Source organism: Panthera onca, chromosome E2 (assembly GCF_046562875.1).
Source record: "Panthera onca isolate mPanOnc1 chromosome E2, mPanOnc1 haplotype 2, whole genome shotgun sequence".
NCBI lineage: Eukaryota > Metazoa > Chordata > Mammalia > Carnivora > Felidae > Panthera > Panthera onca.
The window spans coordinates 43,151,342-43,175,523 of NC_138353.1; the positions used below are offsets into that span (position 1 = coordinate 43,151,342).

Here is a 24,182-nt window from a genome sequence, read left to right on the forward strand (position 1 = left end):
TTCCTCCTCCAAAAATAGTTTCCTTCCAGCTCTTCACAGGATTCCCTCACATCTTCACTGAGATGTCACCTCCTCAAAGAAGCCTTCCCTGCTTACCTTGTGGAACCTAGCACCCCCTCATCACACTATACTCTTATCCTATTTTACTTTTCTTTATAGCAGGTATAATTACTTGAAACTATATAAATTTACTTGTCTCTTTAGTTTGTGGGTATTTTGAAGAGAGGGATTTCAATCATCTTATTCACTGATATACTCCAAGCAACTAGCAGGTGCTCAATAAATATTTGTTGAGTAAATTGGAAAGTGGATTGACACACAGAACATCTTCTCAGTCCTGCCTCCCATCTCCTTACACACACACACACACACACACACACACACGCACACAAAACAGGGGGAAGTTCTCATTAAGCTCACCATTTTTTAAAGTTTATTTATTTACTTTGAGAGAGAGAGAGAGTGAGCAACAGAGAGCAAGAGTGAGAGCAAGAGTGAAAGCAAGAGCGAGAGAGAGACAGAGAGAGAGAGAGCATGAGCCAGGGAGGGGCTGAGAGAGAGAGGGAGACAGAGAATCCCAAGCAGGCTCCCTGATGTCAGCGTGCAGCCTGACACAGGGCTCAATCTTACGAACTGTGAGATGATGACCTCAGCCGAAATGAAGAATCAGACGTTTAACCAATTGAACCACCCAGCCACCCTTGGGCTCCTAAAGAACCTGCCTGTGTCCTACCCCAATTTGCACGGGTGTCATTATGGTAGCCATACAGTTAGAAGCTGCACTCACGGGTCTTTTTTTGGAGGCAGAAGGTGTTAGAGCACCAGATACCCCATGTGGAAATGTACTTCAAGGGAAAAGGAAGATTTGGGGCCTGGCCTTGGACAAGCTGGATTTCAAGTCAAATATGTTAGAGAAAACCATTTTATTGAACAGTAAGAAATCCCATTGGGGCTAAGAAGGACTGGGAATGAAGGAGCACGTGAGCCTCAGTGGCGGCGCCACCCAACTCTCCATTTTCTTCCTGCTCTGGGGAGCGGGTCTTCCTGGATTTCCTTTTTCTGCTTCCTGCCACTCCAGACAAGAGGCTCCCTCGGTAGACCCATATTGCTTTTTTCAGTTTAAAAAAGTCCAGCTCCTCTTGGTTTAATTGGTGACTGCTGGCAATGAATGACTCAGGGCAAGAGTCCATCTGATGGACTGAGTCCCTGCTAAGGCCACTCTGAATGCTCCCTCTGCTCCTGCATCCTCCTTGGTTCAAAGAGTGCAAACTTTGCTTTCTTCTTCCTGAGAAGGGACTCTACAGGATTGAGTGGAGAAACATCAGGGTTTCTTCCAGGCCAGTTTTGGCTCTGGGATGTTCAGAGCAGGCTTTCATTTCAAATCTCAGCTTCTATGGCTCCTTGCCCATGGCCAGTTAGTATGGAAGGAGGCTCCTGGCTGAGGAAGGCTCAGACAGAATGGCTCAGGTTCTAATCTCCAGTGGTGGGCAGTGGGGGGTCACTTCAGGAAGAGGCATTAGCTGTCTTAAGCAGTTAAATGTTTGCCATTCCTGTAAAGTGGCTCAGTCAGCAAGCTTCTTTGGGGTCAGCCTCCTGCCACTGTGCTTCTGTCGCCGAATTTTGGGGCTGGAGCAACCTACATCTTTGTTTGACTCTGCCATAGCTCGACGTCTTTTGGGAGCCTGGCTGGGAATTGGTTTCTCTGCTTCCGTCTTTGCTGGGGTGGCCACAGGAGCATCCCCATAGGTCCGGTAGCCACCAACCAGGCAGTACGTCTCCCCATGCCAGCCCACCTGGGTTTCTCCACACCCTCGGTAGAGGACATGGTAGTGACCAGGTGTAGGAGAAGAGGGAGCCCCTGCTGTTGGAAAGAAAATCAGATCTAATCAGTCATTTCTGCTGTATACAGTGTCCTGCCAGGACCTCCCCTCTCATGTCTCTCCCAGTTTCTGGCTGAAGCCCTTTAATCTGCTTGGTATTCAAAACACAGCCTTGGCCAGTCACCCCAATGGGTCCCCTAGAGAAGGAACATGGCTGCAAAGGTGATTCTCTGGAGCTCATGGCAGCAGCAGGAGACCTGGAAATCTGTTCCCCATTCTCAGAGGAAACAGTAGAGCCTGAAAACAGTTGCAACCAGGATCCCCTCCATCTCTCCCTTCCATAGGGGGGAAATTCCTAAGGTCTGTAACTTCTGAAGATTTAATGGAAATACCTTTCAAGTGTTGGAAAAAATAACCTAAAATAAATGGATTAAGAAACCCTCCCATCTCCTCTTGGGCAACTCCTCTTGGGCCCCATTCATACTGCCTGTTTCAACCACACTGTCCTCTAGCCCTCTAATATTTTTATCTAGATTAGAAAATGGCCAAATACTAAGGCAGAATGATCAGGAGGTTCAAAGCCAGATTCTGGGTAGCAAGTCTAGGCTCACATCAACCTAACCTCCTGGGACACCATTTCATCAACCCTCCAGTCTTGGTATCACTTCATCACTCTCCTTGGCTCTTTTGTTCTGCCCGTGCACATGACACCACCACCCTTACCCCAGTACTCAGCAGCTCCGTTTGGGGTGTATTTGAGGGGCCCCATGTGGATGTTTACACGACAGCATGGTGAAGGTGCCTGGGTTTGAAGGCGAGGTTCATGAGCGGACCTCGACGGTTCTTCCTCAAACTGCTCCATTTCTTACTTGCCAACAAAAATTCGCTCGACTTTTGCTAAGAGGCCGATCAGGAAAGGGTCAGAATGGAAGCATCTTGTAGCCCAAAAGGGAAAAGCTACATTTATAAAGTTTAGAAGCTTTCTGAATAGTTGCCCAGGGATGACATTTTACGTGTCTTCGGCAATGAGCAGGAACACTGTGGGTCCCTGAGGGCTATTACTTACAGTTGGAGAAGCTCAGAGGTGTGGCGGGCAAGCCCCAAAGCAACATGTGGCAGCCATGTGAAGTTGTGTGTACACCAGTGACTCTTGTACAGATGCCTGGCCTACGCTTACCTGCTGTGCTGCCCTCCCAGGGGACAGAGGACAAATTAGAATGAATATAGAAGATCCGGTCAGACATTCTCTCTCAGGCATCCAAACAGACTGGTATCTGGTAGAGAACTGGTAGGGAAGCTTTCCTGAAAGCACCACGTTTGTGTAGTTACCCTGTCATGGTAACTGTGAAAAGGCCTGTGAGGTCATCACTACCCAGTGAGGTCACATAAGGAATCTGTGACTTGAGGGGCAGCTTTTAGGCTCTCTGAGTTTTATCGGAGGAGAGCAGAGTGGAGGCAGAGGAACACCCTGCCTGGGCCCTCCCATCTTTCTCCTCACCCAGCCACTTCCCGTGGAGCATACCTATAGGCCGGAACAGCCCCAGGGACCAAAAGAGGGGAAGAGAAACCCACATTCTGCCATTGGCTTGAGAGACAAGATTAACCTAAGACACAGCCTGGTTGTATGGTACTGACCCTAAGTATTCAATAGCTAGACAGGCAGAAATTTGTGTGGAAGGCTCCTTGGCAGTGGGCCTGAAAGACAAGTTAGATTTGGACCCATGGAGAGGTGAGGGAAGACATTCCAGCTGGGAATAATAAAAGCAAAGACAAGCTCTTACTGAACTTGTCGTGCCCCAAATGTAAATTCACATACCCCTCACGTTTTTACAACTGAGGGCTCAAAAAACCAGGAGGTTAAGGGGCCTAACCAAGGTTCCACAGGTAGTGGAGAAGTGTTCTGCTGGACGGTAGGGCTTCATGTTGGGCTCTGGATTTATACCCGAAAGAAATGTGTGGGCAAGCTCATCACATTTCAAAGTGACACTGGGAGAGATATCAAACGTGTTCCAAGGCAAAATGAGGGTCCTGAATGGCTTCACAAAGTGGGAATAGTGGGCCCATTTTAATATAAAATTCAAAACAAATTCATGACAAAATGACATAACACAAAATGACAACCTAATCATTACATTCATCTCTCCCCCCAAAAGGCAAATACTGTATTAACAATGCTACTACCACCATGAAAGGATGAAGCTTAGGATGGGCTTAGGAGAAGTCCAGGTGAAAAACGTGGTCAAACTGTGAAGAGGTGTTACTATGTTGGCTGGATCCTCCTGAGAGGAGGAGTAGAGATAACTCTGCCCTTAGCCTGATCAGGCCTATAGGAAGGAACCATATTTGGGCCTGACTTTGATACAGTGCAGCCAAGGACTTCCTAGCAATGAGAGAGAACCTTCTTTGTGAGGGGGCCCCCTGTTGCTGACCTCGAACATGCAAAGATGGGATGCTTGTCTCCTGGGGCAGTTGGGAAGGAGAGATGTCCCGGAGGTAGAGAATGATTAGACCACTATTTTAGAGGTTGGGCAACCCTGGTTGAGAACCACATCATTTTCTATTCCTAAGTTGCTTGAATTAGTGTGATGCAAGTTAGGACACACAAAATCAGGTCTGCCCCTAGGGAGTGCTAGGAGGTAAAATGTGAAGGGGAGAGCTCTGGAGGAGGTTCATTCTGGCAGGTGGGCCAGCATAAGACCACTTAAGATTCTCCAAGGCTCCAGAGAGATTATTGTCTGGGAACATCACTCTGACCTGGTGGGGTTACTGATACCTTATCAGGACCTGGCTGGGTCTCTGGGGAAAGCAGAATGGCACAGACAAATGGTTCTGAGCTCAGGAATCTGTACTTAAAAAAAAAAAAAGACTATTTTTAAGTAATCTCTCTGTCCATTGTGAGGCCTGAACTCACAACCCTGAGATCAAGAGTCGCATGCTCTAGTGACTGAGTCAGCCAGGGGCCCCTGGAATCTGTACTTTAGACAAGCCTCCTGGGCAGTTTTGCCACACTGATTCATGGACAGAGTGACCAAATTATTGTCCAAATTGGGTTGCTTTTGAGAGTCCAAGTGGGCACTATTAAAAGTTGGTAAATAACTCAACCCCCAGTGCAGACAGACCAGATTCTATCATACTTATGTGTATGATTTTGAGCAAGTTGTTTTATCCCTCTGAGCCTCAAGTTTCCTCACATGAAAAAGAGAGCTATGATTATACATTTAGTACAACATTGTCTTCTGGCAAAGATTGCCATGGGTCCATTTCTGTTCTTTGCCTCCTTATCTGTTTCAGTGTGGAAGTATTTTTAAGTTGTTTTGTGCAGTATTATATTTGACCTCAGCTGCTCCTCATTACTTAGGCTTGTATAATGCTGCAGAAGCCGGAACCTAGGAGATAGTGAGAGGAAGCTATATGCTTATTTTGCCAATTTTGTAAACAGTTTTGTTTCTCTTCTCTTCCCCTGCCGTGAAGAGATGAGAAAGAAGGTAGAGCCTGGAAATGCACACCAAGCAATACTTTTGTGTCAGCCTGTTTTTTATTCTTCTGCCAGTACTTCCCAGAGAGATTTCACCAAGAATGCCCAAGCTTGCCATGGGCACTGTTGGTGAAGAAAATCTCTCTACTGCTAGTCACATCCCCTTTCCCTTCTCTGGGGGCTTAATGGATGTTTTGGGGGCAGGAAATAAAATCTAAACGTTTATTAATTCAAACAGCAACTGAAAGAGCCTCTGTCCTAGGTGTGGTAGTCTGGAGTGTGAATCTTCTCACAATTCAATGAACACATCATTTACTGTTAGAAACTATGACATAATACAAAGACAAAAATCTACTTTATTTTTCATGAGTCATGTCAAAGCCCACAAGGAATCATCCTCAGTAGCTCATTCTCTACATCTGGCCACATCTTACCTTTGGAAGCCAGATAGCAGCTCACCAGGGCTTCAGGGGGGGTGACTGGGCAGCCCAGGGCATCCTACGATAAGTGTGCTCACCCACCCAGGACAAAGGGAAGGATCCCTGTTAATGTCATCATATCTAAACCGGCTGCCATCAGATTTGCTGGGGCAAAGGCTCTCTCACTGAGGACCCTAGTCCTGGAAGGCTTCTCCTCCGGCGAGCTGCCAGCTCAATCTTCTGAACCAGGCTTACATCCCAGGGATGGGTTACAAAGCTGATGACAGTGCCAGGCACCTCACTCCCTACACGGCCCACCCTCCCGGCTCTGTGGATGTAGTCTTGCAGAGTGAGGGGGAAATCATAATTGACAACTAAGTCTACGTGGGAGCTGTCCAGGCCCCGAGAGGCTATGTCTGTGCAGAGAAGAATGTCTCGGGAGCCCTTCTGGAAGCACTGGAAGATACCGGCCCTCATTGAGGCTGGCATTTGTCCCTGCAGCCTTAGGTGTTGGATTTTGTGATCGTCCAGAATATATCCCAGCCAGTTCACAGTGCTTGAGCTATTACAGAACACTAGAACAGTTCCGGAGGGGCCAGTCCTATATGCTTTGTCATGTTGCTTGAGGATCTGCACTAATTCAGTCACCTTCTCTGCTCCCTTCAGCCTCATAAATGTCTGTCTGACATGAGGCATGATGCAGTGGAGCTTGGAGCTGGTAATGGTGGTCAGAGAGTCTGGGCTGGCAACTTTACACAGCAGCTGGCCTACACCTTCGGGAAATGTGGCCCCCACCAGCACTAACTGAGCTTTGGGATTGAAGGGGTCTTTTAAGTCAGCTGGGCCTTCTGCTATATAGCTCTTCTCCAAGATGTAGTCCATTAGTTCCAGGAAGCTTTCATCCAAAAGCGTGTCTGCCTCATCCAATACCAAACAGGAGAGCTGCTTCAGGGTGATTAGTTGACTCTTCAAGGCCTTCCACAAAGCCCCTGGAGTGGCCACTAGTACATCTACTGGAGGTTGTTTGGACAGTTGCATTCGGATCCTGCTCATGCCATGGCCTCCCCCTAGCTCCCGCACCTGAAGGCCCAAGGAGCTGCCCAAGGGCTGCGCCACGGCCCGCACCTGTTCGGCTAATTCTCGCGAAGGCACAAGGACCAGGCCTCGAGGAGCAGGCAGACTATGGGAGTCCAGATTTGGTTGGCCCAAGAGCCGTTGAACCAGAGGTAGTAGGTATCCGAGAGTCTTGCCACTGCCGGTTTCCGCCGCGCAAAGGATGTGGCATCCGCGAAGTAGGGAGGGGATGGTGCTTGACTGCACGGTCGTAGGCCGAACGACTTCAGGAGCAGCCTCCTGTAGAGCACGCAGCACGCGAGGTTCCAGACCCAGATCCGCGAAGCTGCTCTTGGACGAGAGGTTCCGAAGAGCCGGCGCCTCGTGTTGCGCACGCTCGATGGAGAAGTGGTCCCGGCGGGAGCGCCGATTTTTCCAGCCACGCGAAGCTAGTGGCGCGCTCTCCCACCGGCCCAGCGTGAGGCGCGCCGGCTGGTTCAACTCTGGCCGCCGCGCTGAGATCAGCAGCGGGCCAGGTCGCGCCAACACCAGCCGCTGGGGGCTCCGCCCGCTCTGCCGCTGTTCTTGCCGCCGCTGTAGAGCCCGCGGGATGCGCACCACGGGCAAGGGTTCGTCGGGACGGCGGACCACCAGGCCTCGTCGAGGAGCGAGAAGTAACCGAGATGCGAGCCACACCAACCGCGGCGGCCGTGTGAGATCCATAGTCTCTTTGATGTAGGAGAGGCGCACGGCAGTGACGTCACGGGCGCGCAAGAGCCTCGAGGACGGTGTCTGGCGTGGCTCAGTAAGACTTGCGGAGTCGGCGAACCGTGAGGAAGGAGGGGGAATCTGTAAAGTTCAACTGTGGTGAGGTCTGTAGGTCTGAACCGGGGTTGGTGACATCCAGACCCGGACCAACCTTGGGGAAAAGGGCGCGATGGAGGCAGGCTCCCGGGTCTGGCGATAAGCGGCGATGGAGGCCTGGCCTCTTGGACCAGAGGGCGGAGGGCTTCTGGTGATCGGGTGTCCGATCCCTGCCATTCTCCTTTCTCGCTCTCACCGCACCTTTGATGACTTGTCCAGTGCTGGTCTCCTCCTGTAAATTCGGAGGGTGCGGTGGTGCCTTCCCAGATATGGTCCACGGGCAAGGTCTGGTAATAAATGTTTGTTGAGACTCTGAATGAATGGTCAGGCCTGGGGGACAAGACAAGAGCCAGATGTCTTAGATCTAGGCACTCCCATTCCTCTTGGCCGAGAGCTGAGAGCCGAGAGGGCAAGCTGATGGCCTCTTTGTGAAGTGGGAGGTAAGACCTTCAGGTTTTATTTCAAGCAGACCCTTCTCTTTATACCTTTCCCCTTCTTTTTCACTCTCCATTCTCTTGCCACCACTCCCAACTTTTCATTCTGAACCTTACATTCTTGCAGTCTGCTCACCTCTACCAGCATCCCAGCCAGATAGCTAAATTGCTTGAACAGTGGTGAGGAGGGTCCTTCCTCACATGTGTGGTAGCCCTAGTCAGACACAGTATTTTACTTGAATTCAGATGTTTAGGTTACAAAACCCCCGTGTCTTTTTTGTCTTTCTCTGACTGACTTCTTTCACTTAGCATTATACTTTCTAGATCATTCATCCTGTTGTTGCTAATAGCAAGGTTTCATTATTAATTGCTGAATTATATATATCCTATATATACCATATATAGTATATATATATCCTATATATACCCTATATAGGATATATATATATCATATATAGTATATATATCCTATATAGGATATATATAGGATATATATATATCCTATATATAGTATATATATATCCTATATATATATCCTATATAGGATATATATCCTATATATATATCCTATATAGGATATATATCATATATAGTATATATATCATATATATATATCATATATATGACATATATATCATATATAGTATATATATCCTATATATATCATATATATGACATATATACCATATATAGTATATATATCCTATATATATCATATATATGACATATATACCATATATAGTATATATATCCTATATATATCATATATATGACATATATACCATATATAGTATATATATCCTATATATATCATATATATGACATATATACCATATATAGTATATATATCCTATATATATCATATATATGACATATATACCATATATAGTATATATATCCTATATATATCATATATATGACATATATACCATATATAGTATATATATCATATATATCATATATATGACATATATATCATATATAGTATATATATCATATATATGACATATATATGACATATATATCATATATAGTATATATATATCATATATATATGTCATATATATGATATATATATGTATCGTGTGTGTGTGTGTGTGTGTGTGTGTGTGTGTGTGTGTGTGTGTTTATGGTCTTCTTTATTCAAATATCAAGGGACACTTAGGTTGCTTCCATGATTGGCTATTGTAAATAATGCTGCAATAAACATAGGGGTGCATATATTTTTTCAAATTAGTGTTTTCGTATTCTTTGGGTAAATACCCAGTAGTGGAATTGCTGGGTCATGTGGCAATTCTATTTTTAATTTTTTGAGGAACCTCCATACTGTTTTCCACAGCGGGTATACCAGTTTGAATTCCCACCAACAGTGCAGGAGGGTTCCTTTTTCTCCACAGCCTCGCCAACAAATGTTGTTTCCAAAAAGATAAATACTTTTAAATTTTCAAATGCCATTTTGATATATAAGTAGACTTCCTGGAGAGTTACCTGTTGAATCAGCAGAGGAGAGAGTTTTGAGTAGTACCAGGGAACAGAGTCGTTGGATAGAGCAGTGACTCTGTAGTGAGGGTGATTTTGCATCCTTCCCTCCCTACTTGCCCGCCCCCCCCCCCCCCCCCCCGCCCCAGGAGATTTGACAGAGGTTGGAGACATATTTAGTTGTCACATCTGGGAAGTTGCTACTGGCATCTAGTAGGTAGAGGCTGGGGATATTGCTAAACATTGTACAATGCATAGGAAAGCCCCTAACAAAAAATGATTATCTGACCAATACATGAATAGTGAGTTGTTGAGAAACCCTGCATACAAGATGAGGACTGAAGAGAGGCTGAGGTACATGTAACTTTCCCTTTAGGTAGGCACATTTGGGAAGCTCTTGCACTGAGTCCGCCTCCTCCCCAGAATCGGTAGCCAAGTACACTGATGCCATTGCTTGCTGTGCCCTTGAGATCAGGAACGTTGGGGACCCTGAAAATCATAAACGCAAGAAAAAGTGATTCAAGAGAGTGAAGCTGGAGAAGAGAAGTTTAGGGAGTACAAAACTGTCCTCATGTATTTGGGCAGTATACCGGATGGAAAAGAGATCAGGGGCACCTGGGTGGCTCAGTTGGTTAAGTGTCTGACTTTGGCTCAGGTCATGATCTCACAGTTTGTGAGTTTGAGCCCCACATTGGGCTCTCTGCTGTCAGCGCAGAGCCTGTTTTGGATCCTGTCTCCCTCTCTCTGCCCCTCCCCTGCCCATGCTCTGCCTCTCTCTCTCTCTCTCTCTCTCTCTCTCTCTCTCTCAAAAATAAATAAACATTAAAAAGAAAAGAAAAGAAAAGAGATGAGGTATGCTGTGAGGTATACCATTCCAGAAGGCAGAACTAGGACCTATAGGTAACTGGCAGATTCTGAATTTGCTACAAAGAACTGCTGTAACAACTAGAATTGCCCATATCTTTGTTGAGACTCTGAATGAATGGTCAGACAGATTGTAATTCTATACTACTTTTATGATTCTTTTCAAGGACTCAGGGCTCCTTGTTTCTTATCTATGTATATCTAACTCAACAGGTTTTATCCATTTGCATGTGCCACTGCTTATTTCAGATGTAAAACAAAGACTTGATTTGCACAAAGCCAGAACAGATACATTAAAAGAATTATCAGAAAAGAATACTACATAGGTATGTACTTGCATTTGGGTTCTGTCCAAATATTTGGGGCAGGGAAGCTGGTTAGTATATGGCTGCTTTCTCATCATGCTTGAGCCCTTACAAAATCTCATAAGGATTGGAATCTGTCTGAGCTGGTCTCTGCCTATGACCCTTAATTTCTTCTCAGTTCATCAGCCACTGAATAAGTCCCCTTTATTTTCCTTCTGCTCACAGCAGACATTGAGTAACCTCTAGTTGTTATTGAGATACATGTTTTATAGTATAGTGCTCTAGAAATAAGAAAGGTTTACTTATTGTGGAAAGAATGTAAGCTCCTGGGAGTAGGGGCCTAACTTGGTAGTATTTTGTCCCAGGGCTGCCATGGTAATTCATATTGCCTGGTTACTCCGTAAGTTTTCAACACAATTGTCCCTTGGATCTCAGCTGATAATGGTATAGTCATTCATTCATTTATTCATTCAATAAATATTTCCTGAGCACCATGTATGTGCTGGGTACTATTCAAAGAGACAGTGAACAAAACAGGAGTTTACATTCTGACTTAATTCGTTTGGGGTAAGGCCTGAACATTGGTATTTAAAAAAAAATTTTTTTTTAAATGTTTATTCATCTTTTGAGACAGAGAGAGACAGAGCATGAACAGGAGAGGGTCAGAGAGAGAGGGAGACACAGAATTGGAAGCAGGCTCCAGGCTCTGAGCCATCAGCCCAGAGTCTGACGCGGGGCTCGAACTCATGGACCGTGAGATCGTGACCTGAGCTGAAGTCGGACGCTTAACCGACTGAGCCACCCAGGCGCCCCCTGTCTTTGTTTTCTATATTTAAGAGTCTCTTATGTTTTGTCCCCCTCCCTGTTTTTATGTTATTTTTACTTCCATTCCCTTATGTTCATCTGTTTTGTCTCTTACAGTCCTCGTAGGAGTGAAGTCATATGATATTTGTCTTTCTCTGGCTGACTAATTTTGCTTAGCATAATATCCTCTAGTTCCATCCATGTAGTTGCAAATGGCAAGATTTCATTCTTTCTGATTGCCAAGTAATACTCCATTGTGTGTGTGTGTGTGTACCACATCTTTTTTTTTTTTATTTTTTTTGATGTTTATTTTTGAGAAGAGAGAGACAGAGCATGAGCAGGGGAGGAGAGAGAAAGAGGGAGACACAGAATCTGAAGCAGGATCCAGGCTCTGAGCTGTCAGCACAGAGCCCGATGTGGGGCTTGAACTCACATACCGCGAGATCATGACCCGAGTCGAAGTCGGACACTTAACTGACTGAGCCACCCAGGCGCCCCTACCACATCTTCTTTATCCATTCATCCATCGATGGACATTTGGGCTGTTTCCATACTTTGGCTATTGTCAATAGCGCTGCTATAAACACTGGGGTGCATGTTCCCCTTCGAAACAGCATACCTGTGTCTCTTGGATAAATACCTAGTAGCCCAATTGCTGGATCATAGGGTAGTTTTATTTTTAAATTTTTGAGGAACCTCCATACTGTTTCCAGAGTGGCTGCACCAGTTTGCATTCCCACCAGCAGTGCAAAAGAGATCCTCTTTCTCTGCATCCTCACCCCCATCTGTTGTTGCTTCAGTTGTTAGTGTTAGCCATTCTGACAGGTGTGAGGTGGTATCTCATTGTGATTTGATTTGTATTTCCCTGTGATGAGTGATGTTGAACATTGTTTTCATGTGTCGATTGGCCATCTGGATGTCTTCTTTGGATTAGTGTCTATTCATGTCTTTTTCCCATTTCTTCACTGGGTTATTTGTTTCTTGGGTGTTGAGTTTGATAAGTTCTTTATAGATTTTGGATACTAACCCTTTAGCTGGTATGTTATTTGATATGTCATTTGCAAACATCTTCTCCCATTCCATCGGTTACCTTTTAGTTTTTCTGATTGTTTCCTTTGCTGTGCAGAAGCTTTTTATCTTGATGAGGTCCCAAAGTTCATTTTTGCTTTTGTTTCCCTTGCCTCCAGAGACGTGTTGAGTAAGAAGTTGCTGTGGCCAAGGTCAAAGAAGTTTTTGCCTGCTTTCTCCTCTAAGATTTAAAAAAAAATTTTTTTAATGTTTATTTATATTTGAGAGAGAGAGAGAGAGAGAGAGAGAGCGAGCATGAGTGGGGGAGGGGCAGAGAGAGAAGGAGACACAGAATCTGAAGCAGGCTCCAGGCTCTGAGCTGTCAGCACAGAACTTGACGCGGGGCTCGAACTCGCAAACTGCGAGATCATGACCTGAGCTGAAGTCGGACGCTTAACTGAGCCACTCAGGTGCCCCTCTCCTCTAAGATTTTGATGGCTTTCTGTCTTACATTTAGGTTTTTCATCCATTTTGAGTTTATTTTTGTGTATGGTATAAGAAAGTGGTCCAGGTTCATTTTTCTGCATGTCGCTGTCCAGTTTTCCCAACACCACTTGCTGAAGAGACTGTCTTTATTTCATCGGATGCTCTTTCCTGCTTTATCAAAGATTAGTTGGCCATATGTTTGTGGGTCCATATCTGGGTTCTTTATTCTGTTCCACTGATCTGAGTGTCTGTTCTTGTGCCAGTACCATATTGTCTTGATGATTACAGCTTTGTAATGCAGCTTGAAGTCTGGGACTGTGATGCCTCCAGCTTTGGTTTTCAAGATTGCTTTGGCTATTCGGGGTCTTTTCTGGTTCCATACAAATTTTAGGAGTGTTTGTTCTAGCTCTGTGAAGAATGCTGGTGTTATTTTGATAGGGGTTGTGATGAGGCACTTTAAATGCTCTGTGATAGAGCACATTTGTCTTTGATAGAGCTCTTCTGTGGCTGAAGCATGAACCATAAATTCTCGTTGCCACTTGACTTGTTAACTTCTTTTTACAACAAACTCTAAACACCTACATTATGCCAGACTGTGTGCTCTGTGACAGGACCTGGTGATGAGCAAGGTGCAGTGCTTGCCTTCACCTTGTGATGTGGGAGGCAGATTGATAGTTAGTTGCTCTTGGAATTACAAGAGTGTACTTAATGCTAAGAAAGACATGAGCTAAGAGGAGGTGCCCTTACTCTGGAAGGTAAGTGTCAGGGAAGGCTTTCTGGAGCAGGTGACATCTGTACTGAGGTTCTGAAAGGCTACTGGAAGTCAGCCAGGTGGGGGAATAGGAATATGTGTTCTATGTAGGGGCAACTTGTTCAGAGAGAGAGAGCAGGACAATTTGGGAACTAGAAATACTTGAGAATAGCTGAAGCTTAGCATGGGGGAGGTAAGAGGGCAGGAGGCAAGTGATGAAAGATAGTGCTTCTGAGGAAGGCAGGGGGAGGACTTGTTTGCAATATTAAGGAGCTGCAACTTAATTCTAAGGGCAAGAATTCCATTTGGAGAATGGAATATCTTGTCCTGATTTGTGTTTTGAAAGACTCCTCTGACTGCTGGAAAGAACATAAATTGAACATAATGAGCCTGGAAGCAGAGACTGGTTTGCAGGCTGTTGCCATCATTCACTTGATAGGTGGCAGTGGCAGAACCGAGAAGCTCCTTGAAGTCAAGAGCTTAGTTCCTTCCATTTCTTTACCTTCAACACCCCACACAGTGCCTTGATCCTAAAAGAACTGGTAGATGTTTGTTGATGTAATCATAGAATGTGTTGCAAGTGTAAAAAGCCCAATAATGAGAGCAGTTAACATTTAACCCTTACAGGGGCGCCTGGGTGGCTCAGTTGGTTGAGCATCTGACTTCGGCTCAGGTCATGATCTCAAGGTTCGTGAGATGGAGCCCTGCGTCGGGCTCTGTGCTGACAGCTCGGAGCCTGGAGCCTGCTTCATTCAGATTCTGTGTCCCACTCTCTCTCAGCCCCACCCCTGCTTGTGCTCTGTCTCTCTCTGTCTTTCAAAAATGAATAAACATAAAAAACAAAACATTTAACCCTTACTCTGTGTTGAGAACTATTGTGTGTCCTAGAATTGACTCTTCACAGCGTCTCACCTGACATAGATTCTGCTGGAGCCTCGTTCTAAAGAGAGAAGCTGAGCCTCTACTAGGTTAATTCATTCTAGAGAGAGAGGCTGAGCCTCCACTAGGTTAATTCATCTGCCTGGGGGCATAGTTGGGATTCCACTGCAGGTCTGTCTGATTTCAGAGATCAGAATCTTAATGGTGATATGCTATATCACCTCTTTGTCTTACAAATATAATAGATGGCTTCAATTTTTTTCTTATCTACACAGGTTTGAGTGGGAAATAGGATAATTCTCTAAGTATTTAATCCTAATTGTCATTTTAACTCTAAATTTGTATTTTAAGTTTTTTTTTTTTTTTAACGTTTATTTATTTTTGAGACAGAGAGAGACAGAGCATGAACGGGGGAGGGTCACAGAGAGAGGGAGACACAGAATCTGAAACAGGCTCCAGGCTCTGAGCTGTCAGCACAGAGCCCGACGCGGGGCTCGAACCCACGGACCGTGAGATCATGACCTGAGCCGAAGTCAGACGCTTAAACGACGAGCCACCCAGGCGCCCCTAAATTTGTATTTTAAAGAAATTGCTTTTTATTTTTTATTTATTTTTTTTTAATTTTATTTTTTTATTTTTTTTTATTTTTTAATATATGAAATTTACTGTCAAATTGGTTTCCATACAACACCCAGTGCTCATCCCAAAAGGTGCCCTCCTCAATACCCATCACCCACCCTGCCCTCCCTCCCACCCCCCATCAACCCTCAGTTTGTTCTCAGTTTTTAACAGTCTCTTATGCTTTGGCTCTCTCCCACTCTAACCTCTTTTTTTTTTTTTTTTTTCCTTCCCCTCCCCCATGGGTTTCTGTTATGTTTCTCAGGATCCACATAAGAGTGAAACCATATGGTATCTGTCTTTCTCTGTATGGCTTATTTCACTTAGCATCACACTCTCCAGTTCCATCCATGTTGCTACAAAAGGCCAGATTTCATTTTTTCTCATTGCCACGTAGTATTCCATTGTGTATATAAACCACAATTTCTTTATCCATTCATCAGTTGATGGACATTTAGGCTCTTTCCATAATTTGGCTATTGTTGAGAGTGCCGCTATAAACATTGGGGTACAGGTGCCCCTATGCATCAGTACTCCTGTATCCCTTGGGTAAATTCCTAGCAGTGCTATTGCTGGGTCATAGGGTAGGTCTATTTTTAATTTTCTGAGGAACCTCCACACTGCTTTCCAGAGCGGCTGCACCAATTTGCATTCCCACCAACAGTGCAAGAGGGTTCCTGTTTCTCCACATCCTCTCCAGCATGTATAGTCTCCTGATTTCTTCATTTTGGCCACTCTGACTGGCGTGAGGTGGTATCTGAGTGTGGTTTTGATTTGTATTTCCCTGATAAGGAGCGACGTTGAACATCTTTTCATGTGCCTGTTGGCCATCCGGATGTCTTCTTTAGAGAAGTGTCTATTCATGTTTTCTGCCCATTTCTTCACTGGGTTATTTGTTTTTCGGGTGTGGAGTTTGATGAGCTCTTTATAGATTTTGGATACTAGCCCTTTGTCCGATGTGTCATTTGCAAATATCTTTTCCCATTCCGTGGGTTGCCTTTTAGTTTTGTTGGTTGTTTCCTTTGCTGTGCAGAAGCTTTTTATCTTCATAAGGTCCCAGTAATTCACTTTTGCTTTTAATTCCCTTGCCTTTGGGGATGTGCCGAGCAAGAGATTGCTACGGCTGAGGTCAGAGAGGTCTTTTCCTGCTTTCTCCTCTAAGGTTTTGATGGTTTCCTGTCTCACATTCAGGTCCTTTATCCATTTTGAGTTTATTTTTGTGAATGGTGTGAGAAAGTGGTCTAGTTTCAACCTTCTGCATGTTGCTGTCCAGTTCTCCCAGCACCATTTGTTAAAGAGACTGTCTTTTTTCCATTGGATGTTCTTTCCTGCTTTGTCAAAGATGAGTTGGCCATACGTTTGTGGGTCTAGTTCTGGGGTTTCTATTCTATTCCATTGGTCTATGTGTCTGTTTTTATGCCAATACCATGCTGTCTTGATGATGACAGCTTTGTAGTAGAGGCTAAAGTCTGGGATTGTGATGCCTCCTGCTTTGGTCTTCTTCTTCAAAATTACTTTGGCTATTCGGGGCCTTTTGTGGTTCCATATGAATTTTAGGATTGCTTGTTCTAGTTTCGAGAAGAATGCTGGTGCAATTTTGATTGCTCATGGATTGGAAGAATAAATATTGTCAAAATGTCAATACTACCCAAAGCTATCTACACATTCAAGAAATTGCTTTTTAAGCAAGGTCGTAGTCTACAGGAAAATTTACGTGGATGGGACTGGTAAAGTTTTTTCCATTCATTGCTTTTCCTGAATACTGTTATCTTCAAACTGAAGGCATTATAACTAATGGAATTTTGTATCCATGCGACTGACGTTAAGGTTATAGTCTGAGAAGGCAATCAAAACTGTCATAGAGAAGACCAGCCCTTCCTTGAAAGAATGGTAGAGAGATTGTTTCTGTTTGTGCTAAAATGGTGATCTGGGTGTGATCTCAGGGCCCGGTGAATGGTTGTGCCAGTAGCTGGGAAAGGGTAGGGCTGCCTAGCTTCTCTGAGAGGAGCCTTCGTGGAGGCAGGCCCTGTCAGGCACTGCTGGCCTGGTGCCAGAGGGAGTTCCTGGATCAACCATGCTGCAGGAGGGTGTCCTCAGCCACCAGAGAGGTGGGTGTTCAGTCACACCTTCCTTACAAAGCAGCTGCTAAGGGTCAAGTGCTGGGCTCCGTGCTAAAGCCTGGCAGTAAACTAGACAGCCACGCTCCTGTCTTTATGGAACTTGTTGTGCTGGTGATCTAGAGGACCAGCTAAGGGTTAAAGAAGAGACCACACAAATAAGTGTGAACACATGGATTGTTACTGAGCTATCGGGAAGCACAGAGTGTTGTGAGAGCATGTGACCAGGGACCTGAAGTACGGTTGTCTGGTAGGGAAATGTCTCCAAAAAGGGGACATTCAAAGTCAAGAGGATCTTAGTGGGAGTGTGTGTGATTGAGTCGGGGAGAGTGTTCCAGACAGAGGACTGCGGGTACATGGGCCCCAGGGCAGCAGAGGTCTTGGTGTGGGAGACTTCCAAAGGTCAGTGTGGCCAGAGCAAGGAGAGTGAGTGGGAGAAAGGCTCAAGGTGAGCTGGAGACGTGGGCAGGGACAGGTCATGCAGGGCTTCTTGGGCCAGCAGAAGGGTTTGGCAGTTATCCTAAACTTAGTGGGAAGCCATTGAAGGGTATAAACAGGGGAGCGGTATTATCAGAGTTGCCTTTTTCAAATGCCACGCAGTATCACAAAGAGGATAGGAGGAGGTAAGATTAGATTTGGGAGACCCATTAGGACGCTGGCTTTGTGCACAGTGGTAGCACTGGAGATGGATAGCACTGGAGCAAAGCAGATGGATTAGAGTTATATTTTGAAGGTTGTTTCACAGGAGTTAGTGACAGATTGAATGTGGAGAATGTGGATTAATGATGAGTAATTGGGTGAATGGAGGTGCTAATTGCTGAAATGGGAAACATTTTCTCTCCGTGTATTGGCCTGATTAATTCTCTCCCTTGAGATCTCGAATCAGAAACTATTTCTTAAGGGAAGCCTTCCTCAACCCCCATCCATCCCTTTCCTTCTGACACAAATTCCTAAATCCTCATGTCCTTCACATAGCACTGTACATGATTATAATTTCACACGTATTTCTAAGTTCCCTTTCTATAACCCTCTCTTCTACTGTACCTCCTTCTCCTCATCATTTTATTTCTAGTGCCAGCCAGTGCTTGGCATATCAGAGGGGCTCGATAAATTTCTGTTGAATGAATTAATGAAGACAGAGGAGGTGGCTTAGGAGGGCAGATAAAGATCTTGTTTTGTGCATGTTTGGTATAAGATGCCCTTAAGATAGCCGGGTAGGGACGTGTTTTGAGCAGTTGGTATGAGATCACCAGCATTTTATCAACATTTTAAGCCATGGGAGTAAATAAACTTTCAAGGGAGGATGTGTGGAATTAGAAGGAAAGAGGACTCAAGACTAAGGAAGAACCTCAACAGGTAAGTAGAGGAAGTGAAACCAGCAAAGAAGACTGAAAAGCAGGGCAGACTGGTGGGAGAAAAACCAGGAAAGTGTGGGGTCAGAGAAGCCCAGGGAGGAGAGAGATCAAGGACGAGGGGAGTTTCAACCATGTCATAAGTAAGTGTCTGGTTGATTGCTTAACTTCCAGGTAATTGGTGACTTTAATTAGAGCAGTTTTGATAGAACGGTGGAGGTGGGGGCCAACCAGAATGGGCTGAATAGTAAAAAGAAAATGGAGACAGTATTAGTAATGGAGCAGAACACAGCATTGATTAGCCAGCTTTATGACTTTTTGGAGGGGTCCATATTTGCTTAGAATAAATAAATTAATATGAACAGTTCTCTCTGGGATATGGGATTTTGATTTTCTTCTTTTTATGCCTGTTGGCTCTGCCTTCAAAGTAGTTTTGGTATATGACCACTTCTCACCACCTGGCCTGAGCGACCATTATCTCATCTCTTATGTTGGTTACTAAAGAGCCTTGTACCTGGTCTCCCTGTGTTTACTCTGGCCCCTAACAGACTGCTCTTTTTATAGCAATCACTGTGATCATGAGAAAACATGTTCAGTCATGCTACTCCTCTACTTGAAACCCTTTGCTGACTTCTATTTCATGAAGAGCTAACAAAGGCCATATGGGATCTGACCCTACCTGTTTACTGCTGTGACATTGTGTATCTGAGAAACATCGTGTAATGAGAAACATTAGTTTCTCTTCTCCTCTCTGTGTCCCAACCATGTTGGTCTCCTTGATGTTTTTCTAACATACCAGGCAAGCTCCTGCCCGAGGGCCTTTGCACTGGCTGTTTCTTCTGTGTATTCTTCTACTAGATATCAACTTGGCTAACTCATATCTTAGCTCAAATGTTATCTTCCCATTGAAGTCTATCTTATTTTCCCTATTTATTTCATTTTGAGCTTTTTTTGGTTTGTTTATTTATTTATTTATTTTGAGAGAGAGAGAGAGAGAGCAAGAGCATAAGTGGGGGAGGAGTAGAGAGACAGGGAGAGACAAAATCCCAAGCACACTGTGTGCAGTCAGCACAGAGCCCGACTTGGGGCTTCATCTCATGAACCATGAGATCATGACCTGAGCCGAAATCAAGAGTTGGGCGCTAAACCAACTGAGCTACTCAGGTGCCCTGGTTTACCTATTTAAAATTTTATATTTTAATATAAATATTTTCATATTTTAATGTAAATATTTTCATATAAAATATACCATTGATATACCAATTATTTACATTTTTCCTGCTGGGGTGTGGGGTAAATGGGTAAAGGTGGTCAAAAGGTGTTAACTTGCAGTGAGAAGATAAATACGTTCTAGGGGTGTAATGTATAACATAGCGACTATAGTTGATAATTTTGTGTATTTGAAAGTTGTTGAGAGTATATGTTAAAAGTTCTCATCACAAGAAAAAAATTATTAGTGTGTGAGGTGATGGACGTAACTTATTGTGGTAATCGTTTTGTAGTATATATGTATATCAAATCACTTTGTTGTACACCTTGAACTGATACAGCATTATGTGTCAGTCACATCCCCAGTGTTTTCAATTTCCTTTCTCCCTGCTTTTTTAATCTGTAGCATTACCACTTTTCCAACATACTGTATAGTTTGTTATGTATTGTTTTCTGCCTTTGTTCCCCTGCTAGATTGAAAGCTCTACCAGAGCAGCAATTTTGTGTCCATGTATCAGACTAGGACAGTGACTGGCAAGACTAGGCACTTAATAAATTTTATTTATTTATTTATTTATTTATTTAATGTTTATTTTTATTTTTGAGAGAGAGAGTGAATGGGGGAGGGGCAGAGAGAGAGGGAGACAGGATTTGAAGCAGGGCCTGTGCTACAGAACCCAATGTGGGGCTCAAACTCATGAACCATGAGATCGTGACCTGAGCTGAAGTCAGAGGCTTAACCGATTGAGCCACCCAGGTGCCCTATAAATATTCTTTAGATGAATAAATAAGGAAGCATTATTTTTATGATCAGAGAAAAGGAAAACAAAGTCCTGTGTGTTGGAAAGAAGAGGAAAAGCCTGCCCTGGGTAACAGAAGAGATTTTTTTTTTCCCTTTTTTTTTTTTTAATGTTTATTTATTTTTGAGAGAGAGAGAGAGAGAGAGAGAGAGAGGGAGAGAGAGAGACCCCAAGCAGGCTCCTCACTGTCAGCACAGAGCCCAACGCTGGGCTCAAGCTTATGAACCAAGAGATCATGACCTGAACCAAAATCAAGAGTAGGATGCTTAACAGACTGAGCCACCCAGGCGCCCCAGAAGATATTTCTTTGTTTGGATTTCTGACTCTTGTTTTCCCTTTCTGCAGGCAGTAGCAGAGGAGGAATGATTGAACACAGCCTGTCGCTGTGCTACCACAACAAACTTATCTTAGCCCCTATGGTTCGGGTAGGCACTCTCCCAATGCGGCTGCTGGCCCTGGACTATGGAGCAGACATTGTATACTGTGAGGTAAGGGGCTCCTGATTTTCCTGGAGGGCTTTTTCTTTTCTTTTTTTTTTTTCCTCACCAGTGCAACCTCCTTCTCTGCAGGTGGGAGTAATCAGGAGTTGGTGGGAGGCAGAATGGGCACTCACATCACAGGTGCTTGCTGAAGGCAGTGGGAGATAAACATGTATGACTCTTAGGAGTTCTCTAAGCCCTGTTGAGGGCCAGGAGCCTGGGCAGCAAGGAGGCATTGCGGAACGCCTGGGCCAGGTGGATAGATGAGTGTTGTATCAGGTCACAGCCCTGGCCCCTGTAGGAATTAATATACATTCAGTGCATGAATGAATGAACTCAAGGTTAGGAAGAGAAGGAAGCTGTATGGGGTTGGTTTTGGGAACCGTAGGGTTTTCTGGTGGCAGTAACTGGTAGGTTGCCTATGTCCTGGCTGCTCTGGAGAATAGTATGACTTCAGACCAAGGTTTCAAAAGTATTTTCTAGGGGCGCCTGGGTGGCTCAGTCAGTTAAGTGTCTGACTCCTATTTTCGGAGTCAGGTCAAAATCTCCCAGTTTGTGGGTGTGAGCCCCACATCAGGCTCCCTGCTGACAGTGCAGAGTCTGCTTGGGATTCTCTCTCTCTCCCCCTCTCTCTCTTTCTCTTCCCCTCTCTCTGCCCCTCCCCCCACTTATGTGCACTCTCTCTCTTTCTCTCTCTCTCTCAAAATACGTACATTTTAAAAAATAAATAAAAAGCATTTTCTAGGAAAAACAGCGTTGTAGGAGTAGCTGATATTGGATAGTGTGGAGGTGTGAGCAGTGTTTCTCAGCTGGATATCTAACAGAATTATCTGGAGAGCTTCCCTCCAGTCCCCAGTCCTGATATGTCCCCCTAGTATGTGTGAGAAGTTAAAGAAGAAGCTGCTCAAATGCTTCTGATATTTTTGTCCCGCTGGTGGTGGGATGGGGACTGTGGCTACAAAAGGGCAACACAAGGAATCCCGGTGGGGATGGAGCTGTTCTGTGTCTTAACTGTATCAATGTCAGTATCCTGGTTGTGACATTATACTGTACTTTTGTAAGATATTACCATTGGGGAAGTTGGGCAAACAGTACGTAGGAGCTCACACTCTTACAACTGCATGTGAGCCTCTAATTATCTCAAAATAAAAAAAAATTTTCATTGAAAAGAAAGCCACTGGTATAGAGAGAAGGAAGGGCCTAAGAGGGGATTTGGAAAGAGTACACCCTAATGTATTGGATGTTGTGTGTGGGAGAGACGGGCTAGTAATTTTATTTATTTTTTTATTTTTTTAAATTGTTTTATTTTTTTATTTTTTTCAATATATGAAATTTATTGTCAAATTGGTTTCCATACAACACCCAGTGCTCATCCCAAAAGGTGCCCTCCTCAATACCCATCACCCACCCACCCCTCCCTCCCACCCCCCATCAACCATCAACCCTCAGTTTGCTCTCCTTATGCTTTGGCTCTCTCCCACTCTAACCTCTTTTTTTTTTTTTTTTCCCTCCCCTCCCCCATGGGTTTCTGTTAAGTTTCTCAGGATCCACGTAAGAGTGAAACCATATGGTATCTGTCTTTCTCTGTATGGCTTATTTCACTTAGCATCACACTCTCCAGTTCCATCCACGTTGCTACAAAAGGCCATATTTCATTCTTTCTCATCGCCACGTAGTATTCCATTGTGTATATAAACCACAATTTCTTTATCCATTCATCAGTTGATGGACATTTAGGCTCTTTCCATCATTTGGCTATTGTTGAGAGTGCCGCTATAAACATTGGGGTCCAAGTGCCACTATGCATCAGTACTCCTGTATCCCTTGGGTAAATTCCTAGCAGTGCTATTGCTGGGTCATAGGGTAGGTCTATTTTTAATTTTCTGAGGAACCTCCACACTGCTTTCCAGAGCGGCTGCACCAATTTGCATTCCCACCAACAGTGCAAGAGGGTTCCCGTTTCTCCACATCCTCTCCAGCATCTATAGTCTCCTGATTTGTTCATTTTGGCCACTCTGACTGGCGTGAGGTGATATCTGAGTGTGGTTTTGATTTGTATTTCCCTGATAAGGAGCGACGTTGAGCATCTTTTCATGTGCCTGTTGGCCATCCGGATGTCTTCTTTAGAGAAGTGTCTATTCATGTTTTCTGCCCATTTCTTCACTGGGTTATTTATTTTTCGGGTGTGGAGTTTGGTGAGCTCTTACAGATTTTGGATACTCAGGCTAGTAATTTATGATAGAAAAGTAAGAGCGGGGCGCCTGGCTGGCTCAGTCAGTACAGCATACAACTCTTGATCTTGGGGTTGTGAGTTCGAGCCCCATGTTGGGCATGGAACCTACTTAAAATTAAAAAAAAAAAAAAAAAAGAAAAGTAAAGTAAAAGAGTGAGAGAAATAGGCAAATTAAGAAGAACGTGTCAGGGAAGGCAAAAGTCAAGTTTGTCAGGTGTGACAGATGATGCATAGAAGTCCAATTGCAAAAAGACCAAAAATGTGTTTGATTTGAAAATCCAGGGGCGCCTGGGTGGCGCAGTCAGTTAAGCGCCCGACTTCAGCCAGGTCACGATCTCGCGGTCCGTGAGTTCGAGCCCCACGTCAGGCTCTGGGCTGATGGCTCGGAGCCTGGAGCCTGTTTCTGATTCTGCGTCTCCCTCTTTCTCTGCCCCTCCCCCGTTCATGCTCTGTCTCTCTCTGTCCCAAAAATAAATAAAAAATGTTAAAAAAAAAAAAAAAAAAAAAAAAAGAAAATCCAAAGTGCACCGAGATACATCTGACAGGGCAATGGATTGTGGAGTGAGCAGCAAATGGGGAAGTAGAAGCAGAGCTGCTCACTACCCCTTAGGAATTCAGGAGGTGAGGGGAGGAAAAGAGTACATGTAGGTAGTGGAGGCAAAGGAAGCTGGATGAAGGGAATTGGGTATTTTTTGTTTTTTGTTTCTTTTTGAGAGAGCACGAGCTAGCATGC

General features: G+C 44.5%; 3 protein-coding genes across 7 annotated transcripts in view; 1 reads left to right on the top strand and 2 right to left on the bottom strand.

The window, feature by feature from the left end:
* Positions 1-407: 407 nt before the first annotated feature.
* On the bottom strand, positions 408-3,327 carry DPEP2NB (DPEP2 neighbor). The gene is made up of 2 exons (XM_060650396.2): positions 2,998-3,327; positions 408-1,861 (listed from the first exon to the last, which is right to left on the bottom strand). The coding sequence occupies exons 1-2, from the start codon at positions 3,062-3,064 to the stop codon at positions 1,563-1,565; spliced, it is 366 nt and encodes a 121-aa protein (XP_060506379.2). The 5' UTR covers positions 3,065-3,327; the 3' UTR covers positions 408-1,562.
* A 2,301-nt stretch (positions 3,328-5,628) lies between these two features.
* DDX28 (DEAD-box helicase 28) lies at positions 5,629-7,503 on the bottom strand. The gene has a single exon (XM_060650387.3). It carries the CDS (start codon positions 7,488-7,490, stop codon positions 5,871-5,873), a length of 1,620 nt encoding a protein of 539 aa, XP_060506370.3. The 5' UTR covers positions 7,491-7,503; the 3' UTR covers positions 5,629-5,870.
* Positions 7,473-24,182, top strand: part of DUS2 (dihydrouridine synthase 2) — a 52,941-nt gene continuing 36,231 nt past the window's right edge. Inside the window, exons 1-3 of one of the 5 annotated variants that reach the window (XM_078438907.1) lie at positions 7,592-7,639; positions 10,622-10,734; positions 21,083-21,225. In XM_078438907.1, the coding sequence (XP_078295033.1) occupies positions 21,100-21,225 (126 nt within the window). In that variant the 5' untranslated portion in view covers positions 7,592-7,639; positions 10,622-10,734; positions 21,083-21,099. The other 4 variants (XM_078438905.1, XM_078438904.1, XM_078438906.1 and 1 more) reach the window with 4 other exon arrangements.

What these genes read in the sequence shown, in the direction of transcription:
- DPEP2NB (XM_060650396.2), bottom strand. Translation starts at nt 3,064, where the DNA reads ATGTCTGACCGGATCTTCTATATTCATTCTAATTTGTCCTCTGTCCCC. An exon ending in CTGGGAGGGCAGCACAGCAG is followed by an intron (nt 1,862 to 2,997) that starts GTAAGCGTAGGC and finishes TCTTTCCAACAG; the next exon opens with CAGGGGCTCCCTCTTCTCCT.
- DDX28 (XM_060650387.3), bottom strand. Translation starts at nt 7,490, where the DNA reads ATGGATCTCACACGGCCGCCGCGGTTGGTGTGGCTCGCATCTCGGTTA.